General features: G+C 40.4%; 2 protein-coding genes across 2 annotated transcripts; both read left to right on the top strand.

Moving 5' to 3' along the window:
- Positions 1–1,535: 1,535 nt before the first annotated feature.
- On the top strand, positions 1,536–12,171 carry clta (clathrin, light chain A). Its single transcript, XM_028602085.1, has 5 exons — positions 1,536–1,839; positions 2,570–2,598; positions 3,862–3,979; positions 4,569–4,680; positions 11,013–12,171. Exons 1-5 carry the CDS (start codon positions 1,659–1,661, stop codon positions 11,182–11,184), a joined length of 612 nt encoding a protein of 203 aa, XP_028457886.1. The 5' UTR covers positions 1,536–1,658; the 3' UTR covers positions 11,185–12,171.
- Positions 12,172–16,641: 4,470 nt separating this feature from the next.
- Positions 16,642–21,241, top strand: nansa (N-acetylneuraminic acid synthase a). Its single transcript, XM_028600680.1, has 7 exons — positions 16,642–16,745; positions 16,899–17,203; positions 18,040–18,255; positions 18,335–18,434; positions 18,880–19,034; positions 19,894–20,160; positions 20,711–21,241. Exons 2-7 carry the CDS (start codon positions 17,072–17,074, stop codon positions 20,918–20,920), a joined length of 1,080 nt encoding a protein of 359 aa, XP_028456481.1. The 5' UTR covers positions 16,642–16,745; positions 16,899–17,071; the 3' UTR covers positions 20,921–21,241.
- The last annotated feature ends 723 nt before the right edge of the window (positions 21,242–21,964 follow it).

The following is a 21,964-nucleotide window of genomic DNA, read 5'->3' as shown; positions in this document are numbered from 1 at the left end:
ATGACTCAAACTGGTGAAGAGGGCAAACTCTGTACTGGTCTGCCCTCTGGACACCATAAAGGAGGTGGGGGAGAGGAGGATGCTAGCCAAGCACCAAACTGTGGGTTCGCTAGGCTGATCCTTCAGCAGCAGACTGCTGCACCCTCTCATCGTTAGCCCCGATCTATTCTTCCCCTCATCTCTTATACTTTTTTTCTTGGGCCCCCTCTTCTTCCTCCGCACCGGGACTGCTATCTTCACATAACACCCGCCAGGGTCGAGGCCCCTGTGCTGTGTCTCGTCTTCATTTGCTCTCACGCGAAGTTGGTACATTCTGCTCCTGTTTCACTTGTTATTATTACTCAATGTACTTTGCTCGAGGCCACTGTGACCCTAACTATCTTATAGTTATGGCTTAAGCTAAATAGGCATACACCAAAACACACTTGGTCTATTATGGAAACCTTTTACATTCTTATTATATTATCTGCAAATAGTAAGAACATGATTCTACACTCTTCAACACGACAACATAATGAGCCAACCCTTCCACAATATTCTACACTATGTATAGTTATTTATTTATTACTGTGTCACCTACTGTCACCTGTGCACCATGCCAATACTATTTGTATTCATCTGTATATGAAAGGTGTTTATAGTGTTAATATTACTGTATTACTATAATTCTTATTTCCTATTCCTATTTTTTATATATATATATATATATATATATATATATATATATATATATATATATATATATATATATGTGTGTATATGTTTAATATTTTGCTATTGTATTTCAATATAATGTGTATTTTTTTACTTGAGCTGCTGTAGGAGCCAGGTCATTGTCAAGTCCTACATCCTTATTATCCCCCAAGATGTACAAAAATGCAGTTGTATGAGATGTTTTTACTCACCTGTGCAAAAATGCTCAGCTGTGTCAGCAAGGAGACTCACCTTTGTTTTTTCAGAACCTCTACATCAACACAGGTTTTCATTTCAGAGCAAAAGGCCAGAGTTTGTCGTTTTTTAAATGTGGTCCTAGCTTAGAAATACTGTAGTACTGAGTCCCGCCCTGAGTCCCTAAGTGTTTGGTAAGTTTCCCTGATATTGTTCTGTTTTTAAAACAAATGGCCTTCCAGCTACATACCTTGAGTCAGGTGAGTGCTTGCTTGTCACCTGAGCCCTTTGAGACTTTCAGAGCTGTTAATAATTAACCACCATGACAGTGTGCTTGGGCTGGACACCACAAGTGTTGCCAGGGTGCTTTTGGCAGAAGGCATGTTCTATGATCTGACCAAAATTAAGAAAACCCTTCTTAAGTCTGCCTTAAAATAGTATAACTGAGCCCTGAAAAAAACAGTAGAATGCGGATTTTTCTCACTGCTCTGACTTCTGATAAACTGTCTATGGCTCTGACACATAGCAGGTCATGGGACCCGTACGCAGGAGCGTTTATAGATTTGATTGGTTCCATTTTGAGGCAGCTGTTTTGTGATTGGTGATTTGTACTATCAATCACTTATCCTGGTTTGTGATTGGTTATTCGTCCGTTTCCGCTTCGCAAGCTTTTTATTGTCGTCCTTCTTCCCGTTGAGCTAGTCGGTTTCGGTCAACCGCTACACCTGCCTACCGTTACTGATAGTTATCCTCCAAGAAGTACTCACAACATGGATGATTTTGACATGCTGAACGCGCCCTCGGCTGGAAACGGTGTAGGCTCGGAAGAGGACCCCGCTGCCGCGTTCTTGGCCCAGCAGGAGAGCGAAATCGCGGGGATTGAAAACGACGAAGGCTTCAGCATCCTGGACAGCGGAGAGGTCCCTTCGTCGCTGGTAGACTCCTCCAACGGTGACTGACTGTTGTGGTCAAGCAGAGGCAGTTTCCCTCCGTCCAACGTTAACATAGTCCGTCTAGTTAACGTTAGCTTTAAGCGTAGGGTATTGTGTCAAATTTAAACTTCCGTTAAATCCTAATTTCGACCTAAATGGACACTGAAGTTGATGCTCTGTTGGTCAGCTTAGTTTAGCTAGCTAGCAAATTAGCCAAGTGGGTTTAGCTGGGATTAACGTTAACGTGACTGTCCACGCTATGTAAAATTGACAAATGAGCACGAAAACGGACAACTTGGAATGATTATTTGTTTGTTACGTGACGATCCAAGCGTTTCTAAAATGAATGAAGCGGTCTGATGATATCAGCTCTAACGTTCTTGGCCGTGTCATTCATTGCTTCATATTGAGCTTGAGTACGTTACTTGCTGGCAGCGCCTATTTGTCAGCTAAACTCACAGGCAAAAGAGGAAATTCATGGAGCTTAACGACCTTTGGCCATGACTGCGTCGTTTCCTTGAGGCTGTAGCTTCGTCGTGGTTAGGCAATTGTCGTTGGTCAGAAGTGCTGACATATCCTATTATAAAATGTGCTTATGCAAATCTTGAGGATTCAGCAATAGTAAAAGATTCCCAGTTAGCCAAGGTCTTGTCAGTTTTTGTTGTTTTCTTCCTAAACATATGTAATCGTGTCTGCGGTTTTATTTGTCTGCTTGATTTCTAACAGCCATTTTCCTTGTATCTTTGCAGATGGTGCTGTCAATGGAGATATTCATGTGGTAATACGTTTTCACATTTCACAGTTTTTGTTCTCAACAATTTAGCTCATTTCTATAAGTTATGATAACATTGTACTCACCAAAGTAGTTGCTGAGACCTAGCCATCATTTCTATCAGTAATTGTAACGTTGAGCTCGACATTGCTTAAAAGAAGTCAGATAGATGGGTGAAGAAACACAAGCTGCCAGGTGATAGGGCAGGTTGTAAACAAGCCAACAGTTAAACCACATTATTTACACCACTTTATTTGGATTTGTAAAACAGAAAGTTAGCCCACCTGAAATGCTGGTAATAAACACTCAATGAACAGAAAAAAAGGTGTGCACGCACAACTACATCAAGTGTGGTAGGCTGAAGTTGAACCAGGGAGTCGGCCTGTAAATTGTAATGGATGTTTACATTGGACAGTGTTTCCCACAGATTAGAAAGCAATTTGTGTTGGGGGGGAGAATTTTTGACACACATTAGTCTGTGTAGGAAACACTGTTGGATACATTACATTGGATCGTCTGGGATTTTTCTTCTCTGGAAAGTTTTGTTAACCTGGGGTTTTGTTTAAAACCTGTCTGACTGTTTGGACGCGAAGTTGCCTAATGTCGACAATTTAGACAAACGTTAAAATGACTGAAAAGAATGATGGCCAAAACTACAAAATGTAAAACCAAAGTTGTATTAACCAGATTTATCCTTTACCTGAATTTATGAGATGACTCTACAGTTGACTTGCTAATGATGTTGATATTCACTCCAGTGTTTTTTTCTACATTTTATGCATCAGTTGTGCAGCTTTTTCATTGTATAAAATATAAATAAAAGACAGTTGTAGTATTTAAGTGGTGGTCTTGAAAATACTTGTTTCCTTTTTAGCACTAGTAGTGTGATTTCAGTGCTGACCTCAGAGGTTTGACTATCTGGCTGATAGATTCGCTCCAACTTCCTTTTCCTGTGCTGTCATTGCAACATTGCTGCCTGAATTCTTTCTGGCAGTGAGAGAAGCTACGCTGATGAAACTCAAAGTGGGCCAAATGTGGTTTTAATAAAGCTTTTTCAAACTGTATACAGCTACCTTTTAAGAACAATCATACTATATGCATATTGCAATCAGACCAAGAACTTTCAAATCATAGTTGGAAAGGTGAATAATACAGGATGAGATTATTTCTTCACCATATCTCCGTATATGACATTGATTACATGGTTTTCTATGAAGTCATTTAATTATCTCATAACATCAGCATATCATCCCCTCCTCTGTTTTTCAGGAAAGCAATGGTCCATCTGACGCCTATGCAGCAATTTCCAGTGCAGACCGGCTGCAGGCCGAACCTGAAAGCCTACGCAAGTGGAGGGAAGAGCAACGTGAACGGCTGGAGGTGCTAGGTAAGCACTAGTCTATATCCTTGACGTTCCACTTCCGGGGTTGCTCCGCTGCCGCAGGAAATTCCGCCGGATGCATGTATTTCCCATTTCCTTCCCCTTTCTTTGTGTTGGAATTTTGAATTTGGTGGATTTTTCTGCAGGGTAAATTGAGACAGCTAGCTAGACTCTGTCCAATCTGAGTTTTCTCTCACACGACTATTTTGCTAGCGGCTCTGTGCAATGCTTAGCGCCGCCCTTGACTATTCTGATTGGTTTAAAGAAATGCCATTAAACCAGAGCACGTTTTCCTCCCATCCTCGAATGCTATGTGGAGTAGCCAGGCCCTTCTTCAGCGCGCTTTGGAGGAGGGTCTGGCAAAGCGAGACTAGGTAAGCACAGACCAGAGTGTTTTTATATGGAACAGGACAGACCACCGCTGTCTGAGTAACAAAGGTTGATATCACGATATCTACACCAAGTGCTCGAGATTCAAATCTAGCATTTCCTTTTTCATAGTAAGTGGGTTTGTGTTTAAAATGTTTCCTACCCTGTCATTCATATCATTTTTCACTTCTTTATCGCTTCTCTCCACGATAATCTCCCTGCCCAGATGAAAACTCTCGCAAGCAGGAGTCAGAGTGGAAGGAGAAAGCCAAGGTGGAGCTGGAAGAGTGGCATGCCAGGCAGAACGAGCAGCTGGAGAAAACCAAAACCAACAACAGGTACTGGCTTCATAGAGGGGTAGAAACTGGACATAAGGAACAGTGAGGGAGGGCTCATATTATCATGAACAAGAACCCATTTGCATTTTTTGTCTGGACAAAAAAAAGCCATGATGATATGGAGGAACTTTTGAATGAATCTTTCAAACTTCTGAATATTTAAAAAGGGTGTTAAAAGTTCTTAAATATTAGCAGCAGTCTTTTCTTCAGGGGATTCAGCCACAGGTGAGCATATAACCAAATACTGAGGTTTGCCTCAGTGTGTAGGATCTCCAGCAGGAACAGAAATGGGTCCACCATAGCAAGGCTCCAGAAAGGCAATGTGCTGCTCTCCCAGCACGTCAATGTTTCTATCCCTCGCTAGCCCAGACCCTCCACAGGGCTGTACGCTAATTTGTTTTGCAGGTAGCACTGGTGCTATAGAGGTTGGAAGTTTTTGTAGCACAGGCCACAAAATTGTAGCAGGAGTAAAGAAGTATCAAGGAAATCCACTGTAGTTTGAGACCATTCAAATTCTCTGTTGGGGCAGAGTTTAAAAAGCCTTTTTCAATGAACTTTCAAATGAATATAGTACTGAAAAAATACAGACATTGTTTCAAATATTTGTATTTATTTAATATTATTTAGTCATGGACATGGGAAGTAGGGGGGCTGAGGGGTATGCGGCACCTCCTCAAACCAGGTATGCTAAAAACCATCAATTGATAAACAAAAAGTTTAAAGTTAATGGTCAACTGGTTCAACTTAAGTGAATATGAGACTGAGCTAACCCCCTTTACTTTAATCAGCAGGGGGAACTTGGCTTGGGTCTTGAGGAGTTTATTCTCTGACAAATAGCCTAAACACACTGTACACACTGACTGCACTGCTACATTCACAGCTATAACCTTACTGCTAACTTAGTACTCACAGTCTCTAAGGTAGCATCTCATGCTTTGACACACACACACACACTCACACACACACTCACTCAGTCACTCACTCACTCACTCACTCACTCACTCTCTCACTCACTCACTCTCTCACACACACTCACTCACTCTTCAATAGCCCTGCAACAAATATTTCTGTGTGGTGGTGCGTGTCTCCTCATAAACATAGAGGTTCAGTTATGTTGCTTCCCAGCACAGCTCTCTTTACTCAATATCTTTTTAATTCAACAGCTAAAGTTAGCTCTTACTGTACACTGGATTTAGTCAGGGATGCCTAAAGCAACTATTGTATTGTGTTTGTATTATTGTCTTAGATTAACTCCACCCGGTCACAACTTCAGAGTGTGAGAGACTCCTTGCTTTTTTAGAGATGGGAAGATTGATCTAATCTAAACATGCCGACTGCTTTAGTAATGTATCGTTTCACAGTTGAATTGGCAACGTTTTTGTCTCAGTTTCTCCTGCACTGTAATGCAGCTCTGCTGCCCTATTAATAATAAACTACTTGCAGCAATGACACTCGACTCATCTGGCAACCCTGTGTTTGGTGGGAAATTGATAGTGTCGATGTCGTGATCTTTATCATATGGATGGTCTTTGTCTGGTAAAAATCAGTAACGGAAATAAATAACTGACATACAGTACAAAGGTAGGAGAATTAGGGCTGCAACTAACACTTATTTTCATTATTAATATTTCTTCTTTACCAAACTAATCAATTAATCACTTGGTTTATTAAATGTATAGAAAAGACAGATCCATATCGCCCTAATTTACCATTTATTTTTGAGCTTTCAAAAAAATGCCAGAAATCTTTTTTTTTTTTTTTTTAAATAATGTGTAATTAATATGAAGATAAGCAAATGAGTCCTCACATTAGATGAGCTGTAGTCAGTAAATATTTGTTTTAATCTATATTCATTAGCTATAGTTACAACATATCATGAGGGTTCAATTCATTGACTAATCAGTTCAGAAGGTGGAACAATTTGAAGTCACTCTCTCACTTCTGGATTTAAGAGCTGATGCTGACGTGTAATTAAAGATTTCAGGGGGCGGACGCAATCGGCTGACAGCTTCCCCTGACACTGCATTTAGAAGTTCATTCCGAAACCCTGAGCCTTTTATGCTATGCCATATCTTATTCTTGTATGGTAACCTATAATGCCTGTGTTTCCATTCTCTTCTCCCTTTTATCGCTGTCTCTCTTCTCTCCTGCCTTCTTGCTGCTCTGTTCGTTTGGGCGGATGTTTGTCCAGGGTGCTGGATGAAGACTTCTACAAGCAGCCCTTCTCTGAGCTCATTGGTTATGTGTATGTTGCTCCAACTAACATCCTCCCTCATCATTTCTTTTTGCTTTTTTTCACCCTCCATTGTCCTCAACTCCCAGCATCCAACCATTGACGGCATCTCATTAGTTACCTCCCTTTGTGTTGCCATGTTTTAGTTCCACCTTTTTAGTTTTTCATTTTAAACTACTTGCATTTCGAATTGTCACACGCGTCATCTAGCTTTTTATTTTCTTTTTCAAATGTAAACTGCAGTAATAATGTTCACCCCATATGCCTGCATGTCCATTGGTAAGTGGATGCCTATTTCAGTAAAGAGAATGACTGCATGCCACCACGCACACACTGCCACGCTCCTCTGTGACATCCATGACAATCAAATGAATTCTTTTCCTAACTGCGCCTCATCCATGATTCACTTCCATACTATTTAACTTCATTTCAGCAAAACATTTTGCAATTACATGACATGAATTTCCAACAATTAACACTTGCTTACATTAATTGTATATGCTATTCACAGAAAGTGTTTGGTTTCTATTTAACACCTTTTTTATAAACATGCCCCCCCCAAAAAAAGGTTTTTAATCTACATGCGTATAGATTTGTTTGAAGCAATTGTGTATTTATAATTGGACTTGGGTGTTTGTTTGGGTGGCATCGCCTAAATATTCCTTTTTTTTTTCTTTTTTTTTTAAATCTTGGGAGTTGTTTACGAAACGATATGATTTGACCGAACAGTGTGCAAAATTGACATTGTTCTCGGTGATGGTTCCTTCCTCTGAATCTCGACAAGTCAAATTTCCTAAGCATTCACACTAACCTCCCACATCCCCAGCCCTAGCCACTCACTCGTGTAAAGCGTAGGGCAATGTGCAGAATAGGATAGTGCCAAACTGCATGTGAAACAGAACTAGAAGTTACTGTCATTTTAAATACAATGTGTGAAGTTGTATTCCTTTTTTCAGATTTTAATTTGAGCTATCTCCAGCATTCAGAAGCTCCAGGTGATAGCTTGTTTTGCTCTTTGAGGATATGTTATAATCTGGTTATACAGTTTTGTTTCCATCATTTTGGTTCTTCAGTCCATTTCCAGGTAGCATTGAACAGTTTAAAATGTGGGTTTCTTAAACCTGCCTGACTTGTAATATTGAGTCCAGCACTCACTATCTCTCTCACCTCCGTCTTATTGCAGCTAAATTAAACGCCCAGCAAAGACTTTATTGATAATGCCACTGGTCATATCATGGCAACACAACTGCTTCAAACTGCTCTGTGTTTATGTTCTAGAATGTTAGCTGCTCTGTAGCTATAGTACTGCTGTCCAGCACGATGACATGCTAATTAGCCCAGCTAGCTATCCAATAAGCTGAGCTGTGCAGCCTTTGGTTTTGCTACCAAATTACTTGGGAGTGCCCTTAAGACTGCATTTTGGTGAACACTTTTTTTGTTCGATGTATTATTATTTATCACCTTTGGTTTTCAAGGACGAGGAGAGATCAAACTCATAGCAGTGTTCGACTGTCCTTAGTTATTATATATATTATTATTATTAAAATAGTGTTTTTTAGAGATGTACAGTTGAAAGCTATTGTTTGATGAGAGTAGTTTCACAGTTTCCCTTCCCTGGTTCTTTCATTAGGTTGGTTGTTGAGCTGTTAAAATTGGCATTACATTTCCAATGTTTTTGTAAGTTATTAATAATGTGCTCATGTTTAATATGGCCCTGGATAAAATGCATTTGTCTCATGATTAGGGAAAGGGGGTTTTCATTGTGTTTTTCAATAGTGGTTTATTTTATTTATTTTTTTATATGTGCACACCTCAATGCAGTTAATGCAGCAGATGATTATCTTAAATGTGGGATTGAGCCCCAGCAGTGTTGGTGTAGAATGACACTAAATCACACCTCTTCCTCCTTCATATTGTTGGTGTGAGACTGTGAGGGGGACTCCAGGGGCATCATTTATAACTAAATAAAATAAATAATTAAGTAAGAACAAATGGACTTGAATAATGTGATTACCAATTCCCACACAAATGTTGGGAATAAAAAAAAAAAAAAAAAAAAAAATGTGACAAGAGAATGACTGCATCTCTACACAATCTCTGAACAATACCTGTTTTTGGAGAGTGGGAGCTGAAATTTTAGTCAAATGAGTTTTGTGTCTTGTGACGAGACGAGATCAAATTGCTTGTAACATTTTATAGATCAGGATGTTAAGATGATGGGCTCGTGTTTTGTCCCTACTTGGAAAATAATCGACAGTTTTATAAATGAGACCCCAGGCCGTTATGTCCTTGTGTGTGTAACCAACAGATATCTGGCACAAAGTAAAAATTATTTTTCACTCACCAAACCAAAGGCTGCACACTAATCATTTTACATTTTACACAAAATTGGCGCTTTTGCATGCTGGCTTTCAACATCTGCATTATGCTCATTTTTGTTGTCTTTCATTTCGTCCCCTCTCTCTCTCTTCTAAATTCTGACTTGTGAAACTGTTTCTCCCTGTTTTCTTTTCCTATGCACCTTAAAGCACACACATTAACCATCCTTGCTACCGCCTAGACCAGTTAAGTAAAATTATGAAACCCCAGAATCTCCAAATCTTTTCTATTTTTGACAGGGGGTAGATGCAGTTCTGTGTGTGTTGTGTGTGTTAGATAATTATACGTTGCACAGATACCCAGTTTACTTTCCCAATAGTTAGTTCCACTGCCTAGATAGAAGTTTGTTAAAATGTCCCTTATGTGATGTTGTGGTCCTTTTAGTCCCTTTTGTGTATTTGTAGTTGGTTGTGACAGTGAATGTTCATTGGCTTCTCATCCCCATTTTGCTTTGTGTACTGTGTTGTAGTTTGTAGCTGAGTTTGTGCTTGCAGGTTGGGTGGGGAATAGAAAATAAATCCTTGTAACTAGAAAAGTATTACGGCAGTGGAATTATTACTGTTTATGGGTGGGATGAGGGCTTACATTTGTGTAGCCATAATCAATGGCTTGCATCTCAAATGTCTTGTGGTAGTGGCACTGATCCATTTTCAGATTTAAGTTTTGTCTTTTCTTTACTTTTGTGTTATAATTTAAATTCACTTAAAGTGCTATGTGGTAAGCCCTGTAGTGTAAATATTGTTTGTTTTAAATATTGTTTAAATGCACCAAAGCCGTCCCCAACAAAACGGTAATTGATCGGCTCCACAATTACGACACAAGAAATCAAAGTAAACGCATTCTTTGCCACACCTCCAAATAGCCTGCTTTTCAGCCGCAGTGCAATGCATGGCTAAGGCCCAGCAGTGCTTCTGGTTCTTTTTGGCTTGGTTAAAAGAAAAAAAACACAACTTGCCATTATTGTTCCTTTTTAATCAAGGACGCGTATATAGATGAGCTCATCATCCCTATACTTAGTTCTTGCTGAGGAAAGAGAACATTGTAAATATGCAACGACAGGGCAAGTTGAAGTGTGGGCAAAGTCCCCTCCCCCAGTTCTGTAAAGAACTGCATTTTTAACCAACCAAAGATGCTTATCAGACCGTACAATTAATAATCACAATTATTATTAAATAGCTTTGGTTTGTTTTTGTTTTTTGGATTTCTCATTGGTGTTTTATACTGTATGTACCTCCCTTTTACTGTTGTGGAGAATCAAAAATACAGCTGACTGTACTGTAATATGTAGGCAGAGTTGGGGGCATGCCACAGGTAATGAAACTGCTGTAGCTTGTTTCCCTGTGGGGGCCTAAAGACAGTTGGATGTCCGTTTCTGTGTGGTGATTGGACTGTCCTGCCCTGAGGTAGACTCTGCTGAACCATCAAAGTCCCACCGAGCCATTTAAAAAAAAAAAAAAAAAAAAAAAAAAAAAAGAATTATGCGCAATAGATTTGAGGAGTATTCTTCCTGAGTATTCCTGTAAATGTAATTTAATATATCTGACAAATGAATCCTCAGAGGCACGACGAAGTTTTCCACCCGGACTTGTGTGTGTGTTGGTGATCAGCAGCAGAGGACTTCCTCAGAGCTGCACGTGAACTTTGCTGTATCTTGCTTCTTCCTGCACTGATTGTTTTCTATTCCGTGTCCTTTCCTTGTCCTCTTCCCTGTTGCGTGTAGGGCGGCTGAGGAGGCCATGATTTCGGACCTGGATGAGAACGACCCCGGCACGGAGTGGGAGCGGGTGGCTCGGCTCTGCGACTTCAACCCCAAGTCCAGCAAGCAAGCCAAAGACGTGTCTCGCATGCGCTCCGTCCTCATCTCCCTGAAGCAGTCCCCGCTAGTCCGCTAAGCAGCCAAGGCTGCTCAGGGCGTCATTCCATGTCATCCTCTCTCACCACACACCAACCAACCCAAACGACCACAATCTCTATTCTAAAGACAGGGGGCTTACATCCCTTCTGCATATGTTTGCCCCCCCCCCCCTCCCTAGTGGAAGGATATAGCCAGTGGTCCTGACCTCCTCTATCTCCACCTGGCAGGTCTGTAGAGATTATAGCCTTAAAGCACTAGCTCACCATTTCTTGCCCCCTCAAAGATTTTCATCTGTGTGCATATCTTCCTCAGACCAATCAACATCTTGTTATTCATCTTCCTCATTGTTTAACACACTAAGATCGACACCAGGTCTGTTTCGATGTTGTGTAAAACTTGTGTAAGGGTGGTGAGTTGGGACACTAAAAGGGAAGGGCTGATGTTTGTTTGGGCCTCCAGCTACACTACAACCTGCTTCACACGACCCCCCCCATCAATATCATTCCCATCATGCTGTACTTTTAACTCTGACCTACCAGGTTTGATTGGTGTTAAATGGTTTTATTCACCTCTTTGTTTCCCATCCTTACAAAAAAGAAAGTATCTTCAGAATGTTTCTTTTTTTTTTTTTTTTTTTTTTTTTTAAGGACCAAACTCTAAGACAAAACTCAAAATTCAGTGTGTGTACTTTTGAACTGTGTGTGTAGAGCCAGTTTGTGGCATATTGTGTTAAATTTTCCAACCTATGCATTTCCTTTTGAAAGCCTCTCCCCTCTCCAGTCAGGAACTAAACAAAGTGTGTTTAAACCTCAACAGTTTGTGTGTATGTACTCTATGCGTGTACCTATGTACATATACAGAAGGCAATATATATACAGTATATAAAACGTTAATGTCACTGAAATTACACAGTTGTGGTTTTAAAGAGAACTAGATGTTAGCCAGCTGTTGCTTGACCATGCGTGTTCATTGTCCATTTGATTTCAGTATCAGTAAAAACTGAATAAAAGCAGTCTTCCTGTCATTTCTTCAACTGGATATTTAATGTTTAAAGTGTGAGACCTTTAACAGAGTAACTGATGGGACCACAGAGTGTAGGCTGTTGCCAACAGGAACCGTTCCAATAAGTGACCTGAATTGTGTCCAATCCGTAGAATGTATATTAGTCTATGTTTCAACCATGTGACACACCACTTGTTAGTAAGATTGAAAACTTTGTGAAATATGTGTTTGATTAGAATGCTAGAAATCAGAAAGTTTCAGGTGAAGACCATCCTTTCTAAAACACGAATGTCCCAGAAGAGACTGAAATCTGATATATAAAAAATATATTTTATGTACTAAACGCACCATCTACACTGGTGTACTAGGCCAGATGTTAGTGATAATGCAGTATTACGCAACACCAACAAAACCTTAAAAAGCTCTATTGTCAGAACAGGCACTTGTCAACACAAGGTACACATAAACAATGCTATAGCAATATAACACATTTAATGAAGCCTTAATATTTTATATTATGCATGTTCATTTTATTCCTCTTCAGTTTGAGGAGTGTCCACAAAAAAACAGACTGAAAACTGAACGCTGTTTAACCAACACCCTTCCATCATACAGACTAACAAACAGAGGAGAAAGAGCGTGTGCTGAATTCTTACTGTCAGGGGCGGATTAAGGTGGTCAGGGGCCCCTAGGCTGCTCTTTATGTGAGCCCCCCCCCCCTTAATCATTGCACTTTACTGGAAAAATGTATTTAGACACACAAACACACACGCACCAATTACCACCACACCACATAGGTAAAATAAGAAAACTACATCATAAAACTAACATTAACAGAGATGTAAGTGGAAAGAATACCAGATATTATCCTCTGCCACCACAGCACCAAAACATTTACAATGGAAACGTAACTAAACAGCAAAGCAGCAGAATTCCCTGGATTCACAGTTCAACAGCAAGCTGGTAATCACTTTTAGCTTTCTAAACCAACAGGTAGGCTACAGCATCTGCATCAGTGCAGAATACCCAGCTTTACTCAGGCAAAATCACAACATCATTACCAGTGGTGGAAGAAGTATTCAGATCTTTTACTTCAGTAAACGTACTAATACCATACTGTCCTGCATTGAAAATGTTACTTAAGTAAAAGTATGTAAGTATCATCAGGAAAATGTAGTTGAAATATTAAAAGTGAAAGTACTGAATGTCGAAAAATCCTCATTTTTTTAAACAAACCAAACAAATGTATTGTCAATCAACTAGTGTTTAATGGTCTCATCATCTCAGCTGACTTGTAGCCGTTATATTGTCGGCTAGTTTACTTTAGAATCAAACATCATGTGTTCTGTGTGCAGTAATCTTAATGTGTAAAGTAACTAGTAACTAAAGCTGTAACAGATGAATGTAGTGGAGTAAAAAGTATTAGATTTATCTCTGAAATGTAGCGGAGTAGAAGTAGAAAGTGGCATGAAAAAACTCTAGTAAAGTACAAGTACTTCAACATTTGGACTCAAGTACAGTACTAGAGTACATGTAGCCTACTTAGTTACATTCCACCACTGATCATTACTGAGACACAAATCACTGTGCAATACACTAAACTGTGAAGCAAATAAAAATAATAAAAACAGCAGCAGCAGCACATAACTATGTTATTAACAACAATAATGAAACAGCAGCACAACATGTAGGCTACATATTGTTGCATAATCATCACGCCTTTAGAATTTTTTTTAGAATTCACATGCAGGATCCGAGCTATAAGTAGCACCAGGGACGGACTGGGACCAAAAATTGTTTATTTCGTTTATTCGTTTATTTTTCTCACGCAGCTTCTCTGCACCTCCTTTGCGTTTCTTCTCTATGATCTCTATCACTGTATTAGCCTGGCAGATGCACACACGAAACTGCATGCAGGCAGAAATCCCAAAGAGGGTGCTGTTTAATATGCTGTCCTCTTCATTGTCTTGGTTAACGTTATCCTCACCTAGCGCCACTTCACAGCTGCTGCTGTAGCGGCATATTCATCGCTTTGGACTGTTGTTCATCATGTCTGTATCCCCAACAGTAGTCGTAAAGAAAGTTTGTCATTCATTCAGCGTTGCCAAATACTTATCGGCATCTTTTTTCTTTTATTTGAGCCGCTCGGGTAACTTCGTTTAATTTTCGCGTTTAGACTCGTCTTGCTTCGTCTCTGTTTGAGTTCTCCTGTCACTGTGTATGGAACGCCAAAAAGCTCACATTACGTCACTTTCCTACCTGTTTTGAACGGTCAGGACGTCGTCTTTTACGTCGTCTAATGACAAAACGCCGTAAAAAACGCCGTGGAATGCTCATCTAACGCCGCTTTTTACGTGGCTCAATACGCGTAACATAACGCGCCAGAAGTAATGTAGTATATATGATAATGAGTTCCAGCCTGTCTTTTCCAAAGCCAATACATTTGTACTGTTATCAACCAATCAGTAAAGAACAACAACAGACCACATTAATCCAACCCAGCACAAGTATGAACAAAGCTTGGTGGATTTGGGAGAGATTTTCTTTTTTGTACAGTTTATTTTTCTATTAGTTTGGCAATCGGTAAACTAAAATTGTAGGCAGATAAACTTGTGTTATCTTTGAATAGGTTATCATTTGTGAAAGGTTTGCTGCAGATATAATTATATAAAAGGTGATAAATTTAATAATTATTTTAACCAACTTTTATTTACATAAGTCAAAGTTTTTGAAAAAGAAACCAAGCTTTTTGGAGCTGGCTGCCAATATTAAACAATACATTTTTTTCCATTTCTACCTGTACAAACAAAAAAGCTGTTTGATCATATGACCTTTGTAAGCTTTACAAAATATTTGTATGAATTTGTCTTGCTTTGTTTTGGTTTTGTTTTCCTTAGTAACCCCCCGGCTCGTTTAGAACATAGACTGTTAAGATGTACAGAAGACGTTCCTTCCTAATGTATGTCTACTTTCTTCAATAAAGTAAAAAAATAAATAAATAAATAAATAACGCCGATGGCATTACAATAAGGCTCGTTCGAGATGAACTGCGCCTCGCCTGTAAAGTAGACGAGAACAGGCGGCAGCAGCCGGGGGCAGTGACAAAAGTCCGCTCTCAAGTCGAACAGTTTTCCAGCTGATTCCAGCAGTATTCAGGCTGAACAGGAAGTGACAGAAACTCTGGTGGTCCGATTCCGATTTAATAAAATTTCATCAGACCCATATATCAGCTTACGTACACAGTCTCCAGTTGTTTTTATTATGACAGATTAGCTGTCAAGATTCTCTACATGTGATCTGTTGCTGATTTTAATTAGGCTAACAACAGACTTAGATGATCTGTAATCCCAACCGATTAAGTCTCTCTGAATTCTAAACGTAACTATCAGCCACACAACATGTGTTCTGTAAAGAATCAGCTTTTAAATCAGAAAAATCGCAGTTAAAATCCCAAAATCAATAAAAAGTTTATATAAAACGTCATCATGTTGAGTCGATTCTGAACCAATCAGCTGTTCGATCAGCTGAGAGGCCGGCGTTTCCAAGCATGCACTGGGTCCACCTGCGTCCGCCTGGCTCTTGCAGTTGGTGAAAAGCAACTGCGCTACCTGCGTCTCAGAACTGCGGCCGCCTTGGTCTCGTGAGATTATTGTTGCCCACGTGTGCATGACGCCAGAGCAAGTCGGGATCAAGTCGGACACAAATCTAACCGGCATGCATTGGGCGGCGATCGCCGGTGATCGATTCTGCGCAGATCTGGCTCATCTCGAACGAGCCTAATGGCGCTTTTCCATTACATGGTACCTACTCGCCTCGCCTCGACTCTACTCACCTTTTTTGGTTTTCCATTACGAAAAAAAGTACCTGGTACCTGCTAACAGGTACTTTTTTTAGTACCTGCTCAGTCGAGGTTCCAAGCCAGCTGAGGCGAGCCGAGAAGGTGACGTGAAACCCTGCAGGCTGCTGATTGGTCGGAAAGAAGCGTCACTGATCACTGCATTGCTAGCGATAGACGGCATTTTTAAATAGTTTAGCCAGCGGTGTTTTTTTGCTGCCGGCTCCACGCAGAGCTTTCTCGGTAGCATACACAAGTGGCCTGATGGTTATACTGGTGCGCTGGTGTGTGAATGTGTGATGTGTGTTTTGGGGAGCTAGTGAGCGAGGGAGAAGTGAGAGAGTGACGGCGATTATCTCCGCAGGGAGTAGCGACTCTAGAGTCATATATATATGAGAGAAACAAAGCGAGTAGCGACTCTAGAGTCATATATATGTGATCACGGTGGGAAATCTGGAGCAGTAAACGTTAACTATCTCTTTGATATCATGTTGTTTACGGAGAAGGAGAACCAGGAAATGAGTCGGGGGAAATGGAGGCCACTAAGCCACGCCCACGGCAGTCGCTATGACGACCAGCCACGCTGAGGCGATACTAAAAATCTGCAATGGAAAACCAATGTGGAAAACGGACGCACAGCGAGTCAAGGCGAGTAGAGTCGAGGCGAGTCGAGCAGGTACCATGTAATGGAAAAACGCCATAATGTTCTCTACTGCTGTTTTCTGCATGTGCACAGCAACCACCACCAATGTGCATAAATGGTTAATAATTATTATTCTTTTGATGTTTATACATTTTGCATTATTCGTGTGTCGTTTCAGAAGCTGATTAAGCAGCCTATAATACTTTTTTTTCTTCATCCACTCCAGCTGCAATTCAAATATAATGCATACGTTTATGCTTTTATTTTTAAGGAAATCCGGCTTTTACGTTGAACTATAACGCAGAGGTCCTCCCACATCCTGGATGTGCATCATATGAATGATTCCGGTCGGCTTTCACAGTCCAGCTAACGCTTTCCCCTCGTCCAGTTCGCCTGCTAAGTAACTACTTTCACGGGTTTTACGTGTCCTTTTCTGTGCCCAAAATGCCTTTAAAGTTCGAGCTGTGTCCCGGTAGAATGATCGGAGGAAATCACCCGTGCTTCATCATTGCTGAAATCGGACAAAACCACCAGGGAGACATTGAGATTGCCAAGAAAATGATCAAAATGGCAAAGGTAACGTTAGCTAATACAACTGACAAGCGTCGCTTTATTTTGAATGTGAATATTTAGCCTATTATTTTCTGTTGTTCTTATCTTAAACAGCCAGGACACACAACAGAAACTAACGTAGGCTGCTCAGAACTCAATATAAAAATGTGCCAATTTAATATCTTTGTCGCCACATCGTCCTCGTCTGAATCCTATCTTTCAATAGAATATAAACTTCGCTAGTGCGTGTTTGAAGACTCATTTGTGGACCAGGCAAGTGGCTCAGAAGTATTTTATGTAGAAAGGATGTGTCTATGTATTTTATGTAGAAAGGATGTGTCTATGTTGTAGAATGTTGAATTCACGTTACCTGATTTGTGAATGGAGTTTGGCTTGTCTATTCACGGCCATTCAGTGGCCATACTAGCGTACTGTATCTATACCACATGTAACATTACTTCAGCTGCTGCACATGCACGTTTTATTTAAAAGAAATGCTCCTTTTAAACCCCAGTACATGTATTTGTTCATTATTAACTTTTTCCCATATATGTTGATATTGATTGGTGTGCTTGCTTTTAAAAAAAAAAGAAGAAAAAAAAAGATTTAGCTCACCCAGTGAAAACTCTTTGTTACACTATAAATTCATTACAATAAAATTTTAAATATTGCATTACAAGTGTAGAAATGTAACACTTTCCCATCTAATTAGTACCAAATTACACAATCCTCTCCAGAAAACCTTCCTGTGAATTTACAGTTCAGTTTAATCTGTTACTTTCATCATTAGGACCTCTAAAATGAATCATTCCTATTCATGTATGTTCTTTTTATGCCCTTACTTATATCCCCCTTCACAGGACTGTGGTGCTGATTGTGCCAAATTCCAGAAAAGTGAATTGCAGTACAAATTCAACAAGAGAGCCTTGGAACGCCCCTACACTTCAAAGCACTCCTGGGGAAAAACTTACGGTGAACACAAGCGCCACCTGGAGTTCAACCATGAGCAGTACAGGGAACTGCAGAAGTATGCTGAGGAGGTGGGGATCTTCTTCACTGCCTCTGGGATGGATGAGGTAAGAAAGAGACTTTTGATTAAGGCTTTATGACGTTTTAATTAGGTTTGAGTTTAACCATCACTTGTTCTGTCTTTAGATGGCAGTGGAGTTCCTCCACGAGCTCAATGTGCCTTTCTTTAAAGTGGGCTCTGGAGACACCAATAACTTCCCCTATCTGGAGAAGACTGCCAAGAAAGGTCAGAGTGAACTGTCACATCTGGGGAAATGTTTCAATCGCCAGATGTATTTTATTCAATTCGATTCAAATAACTTTTATTTGTCCCAGAGGGGCAATTTAAAGGCACGGAGATAACACAAAAGAAATTGAAAAGACAATTTATGTTGAATAAACAAGCGCTAAAGTCAGTTTATCATCATGTGCAGTGAAAGGTCATCAGTGCATTTCAGAACTATTACGCATAAACAAATAGAATATTCTGTAGAAACAATAAAAGATCAATAGAAGCAGAGGAAATGCACAAATGTCATGTCTCAGTAGAAATTAGTTACAAAGTGGGGGAAAAAAATAAATGAATAAAGTTTGAATGTTGAACTGCAGGAATTCCTTAAGAGTAAAGATGTTGCCTTCTGGCCATGTTAGGCATAATGTTTACCAGGCTGTTGCACTCTTGTCTGTGTCAGGACGTCCTATGGTGGTGTCCAGTGGGATGCAGAGCATGGAGACGATGCGTCGGGTCTACAAGACCGTGAAGGAGCACAACCCAAACTTTGCCATTCTGCAGTGCACCAGCGCCTATCCTCTGGAAGCTGAAGACGTCAACCTCAAAGTGCTGACGGTAAGAAGAACAGAATAGAGCAATGTATTACTCCTGTATTAAAAAGGTTGCTACAAAACAATATGTTCTTGAAAGATTTCTCAACCATGTTGAGTTGCCAAATTGTCACTCCATTTGTAAAAAACAATGAAAGTTTTTGTTTATCTTCCCAGATATTATTAGACCCAATAGATTCCATTGAAAGCACCTCTCTCTATACATACAACAGATCAAAGGAGGAGGACCTAAAAGCTTATCTTCTCCTTCTTCTTAAGACCTTTACTCTAATGTCCATAATTTAATCACACCATACTTGCGTTATATCCTCTCATGTCTGCATGTATATATAAATATACTGCCACTATGTATATATTCTGTTGTTGTTTTTTTCAAGATTAAACAAACAAGATATAACTTAATGTTTTAACTAGTGAGCTTTAGAGGTGCTGGTAGGCAGATTTAGTGACTGTTGGGCAGCGCTGTGTTTACCCGTTTTTAGACTCTAATGCTTAGCTTAGCTAACTGGCTGCTGGCGATTTATTGATTTTTACCTTTTTATAGATATGTAAAATAAAAAACATTGTATGCCTATAAAAAAAAAACAGTGTATTGTAATTTTGTAACACAATAATAGTTTTTTCTCAACTCAGGAAACAAACATTTTTATAGCAGTTTATGTCCCTAGAGTCTCACCAAAGTAAAAGTTTGACATTTTGGGAGTAGATGGATTTTGTTACTGTTGGGCAGAGCCAGGCTAGCTGTGTCCCCATTTCCAGTCTTTATGCTAAGCTAAGCTAACCGGCAGCTGGCTCTAGACAGTGGCATCCAATCTTCTCAGCAAGAGATTTAGGAGTAACACTCGCCTACTTGTCAACTACAGGAATACCAGAAGGAATTTCCCGATATTCCCATTGGGTATTCCGGCCACGAGTCTGGGATCAATATTTCAGTTGCGGCTGTAGCTCTGGGGGCAAAGGTCATCGAGCGCCATGTAACCTTGGACAAGACGTGGAAAGGAAGTGACCACGAAGCCTCGCTGGTGCCCAGTGAGCTAGCCGAGCTTGTCCGTTCCATCCGACTGGTGGAGAGGGCGCTCGGGGACGGCGTCAAAAGGATGTTACCTTGTGAGAAGCCGTGCCATGATAAGGTGAGATATCCTCCTTCCACAAAACATTCGTTTTTTAATGTAGTAAAGTGGCATTTTCACTGTTAAGGAAACATTATACATTGCCAGACCTTCTCCACAGCGCTGTGGAGGAGGGTCTGGCAAGTCCACACAGCATTCCAGGATGGGAGAAAAACATACTCTGGTTTATTGGCATTTCTTTAAACCAATCACAATCATCTTGGGCGGCACTAAGCACCATACGGAGCAAAATAGCCTTGGGAAGGAACTTGTTTTGGTGGGACGTGTGTACGTTCAGAAGTTGTTTTAGTCGTGCAACAGAAACCTCAGATTGGACAGATAGTCTAGCTAGCTGTCTGGATTAACCCTGCAGAGATCTTAGAAAAGGTTAACTATAGTCCTCATGAATCGACCGGAGTTTAAAATGGCAACACAAAGAAAGCCCAAGGCAATGGATATCCGGCCGAAATGAGTGAAATCCGGCAACGGAGCAATCCAGGAAGTGGGACGTCGTGGATATAGACTAAGGAAACATTAGAGCTATTAGTTTTCATCACTTCTTTTCTTTCAGCTGGGTAAGTCCTTGGTGGCCAAAGTCAAGATCCCCAAAGGAACCGTCCTGACTCAGGACATGCTGACGGTGAAGGTGGCCGAGCCCATGGGGGTCCCAGCGGAGGACATCTTCCAGCTGGTCGGTAAGACCGTGACGGAGGACGTGGAGGAGGACGAAAGCATCTTGCCAGAGGTGGTGGATACGTACTGCAAGAAGAAGAAGTGCTGAGGTTGGCAGACCGATTTAAAATTGGTAGAAAAGGGCACTTAATTTGAGAGGAAATGTAATCGATTCCTGTGGGGATAATTCAAAAGGAGCTTGTGGGATGGTAATTTAGTTTGGTGCTGCGGAGATTTCTGACACTGAAGTAATGGACGATCAGTAACTACCTGCATAATTGGACAGTGCATTAGTCTGATAATTGGAATATATCGCAGCTGATGTTCAAACAGATAACTCTTTGCCAAATGATTTTTAATTTTCTAAAATCTGCCTTACTGTAAACCTACATTGTGTAATTTTTTGAGTTGATTCTTAGCAAAAACACTTTGTTCTTTCACAAATATGTACTCATTCATGTGTTATTACTTCCTCCAACTAATCAAAGTATTCTCGTATGCGTAGAATCTGCCATTCAGAATACATATGAGCGAGTCGCTCGAATGACGGCAGACATGTAGCGCCTCCATCTTTTAAAATACATTAGCCAGAGAGGGAGATACATCCACCTTTCGCCCTCTTACACTTAGTGGCACCGTGACGAATGCGAGGGGGAGATTACTCGCCAGGGAAGCAAAAAAAAGAATTAAAACGACAACGCGACAGGCAAAGCAACAAGACCAAAGTTAATTTTGGAGTGGCTAGAACAGCTGTGTCTAAACGAGGGAGATACTAAGAGCTAATTTCGGGTTTGGCCACCGTAGCAGTTAAAACACGCTTGGAATATGAAGGGCTAGAAAGTAATATTCAGTTGGTTGTCATATACAATTTCACCGCTAGATGGGAGAAATTCTTACACAATGTAGCTTTAACATAATACACTAACGTTTTGGCAAACCGGCTCCTAGATAAACCCACCATTATCTTACAAGAGGCACAGTAGTAGTTTCAGCTCTGTGGTCGGTTCTCGTGCAGGGCTTTCTGAGGTGACACAAAAGCCGGTTGTTACTCTTAACTAAACATACTTTGCACTATAGTTTACAGACATTCAATTAGTATTGAACACACAAAGCTGCTACTAGTCCTGTGAGATCACAGAGCCCATTTGTCAAA

The sequence above is a fragment of the Perca flavescens genome, chromosome 2 (genome assembly GCF_004354835.1).
Source record: "Perca flavescens isolate YP-PL-M2 chromosome 2, PFLA_1.0, whole genome shotgun sequence".
Lineage (NCBI taxonomy): Eukaryota > Metazoa > Chordata > Actinopteri > Perciformes > Percidae > Perca > Perca flavescens.
Note: the sequence above shows the minus strand (reverse complement) of the source record. Positions and strands in the feature narration are given on the sequence as shown.

Coding starts and splice junctions, on each gene's coding strand:
- clta (XM_028602085.1), top strand. CDS start 1,659: ATGGATGATTTTGACATGCTGAACGCGCCCTCGGCTGGAAACGGTGTA. Junction 2,599..3,861: donor TCAATGGAGATATTCATGTG/GTAATACGTTTT, acceptor TCTGTTTTTCAG/GAAAGCAATGGTCCATCTGA. Junction 3,980..4,568: donor TGAACGGCTGGAGGTGCTAG/GTAAGCACTAGT, acceptor CTCCCTGCCCAG/ATGAAAACTCTCGCAAGCAG.
- nansa (XM_028600680.1), top strand. CDS start 17,072: ATGCCTTTAAAGTTCGAGCTGTGTCCCGGTAGAATGATCGGAGGAAAT. Junction 18,256..18,334: donor CTGCCTCTGGGATGGATGAG/GTAAGAAAGAGA, acceptor TTCTGTCTTTAG/ATGGCAGTGGAGTTCCTCCA. Junction 18,435..18,879: donor GGAGAAGACTGCCAAGAAAG/GTCAGAGTGAAC, acceptor TGTCTGTGTCAG/GACGTCCTATGGTGGTGTCC.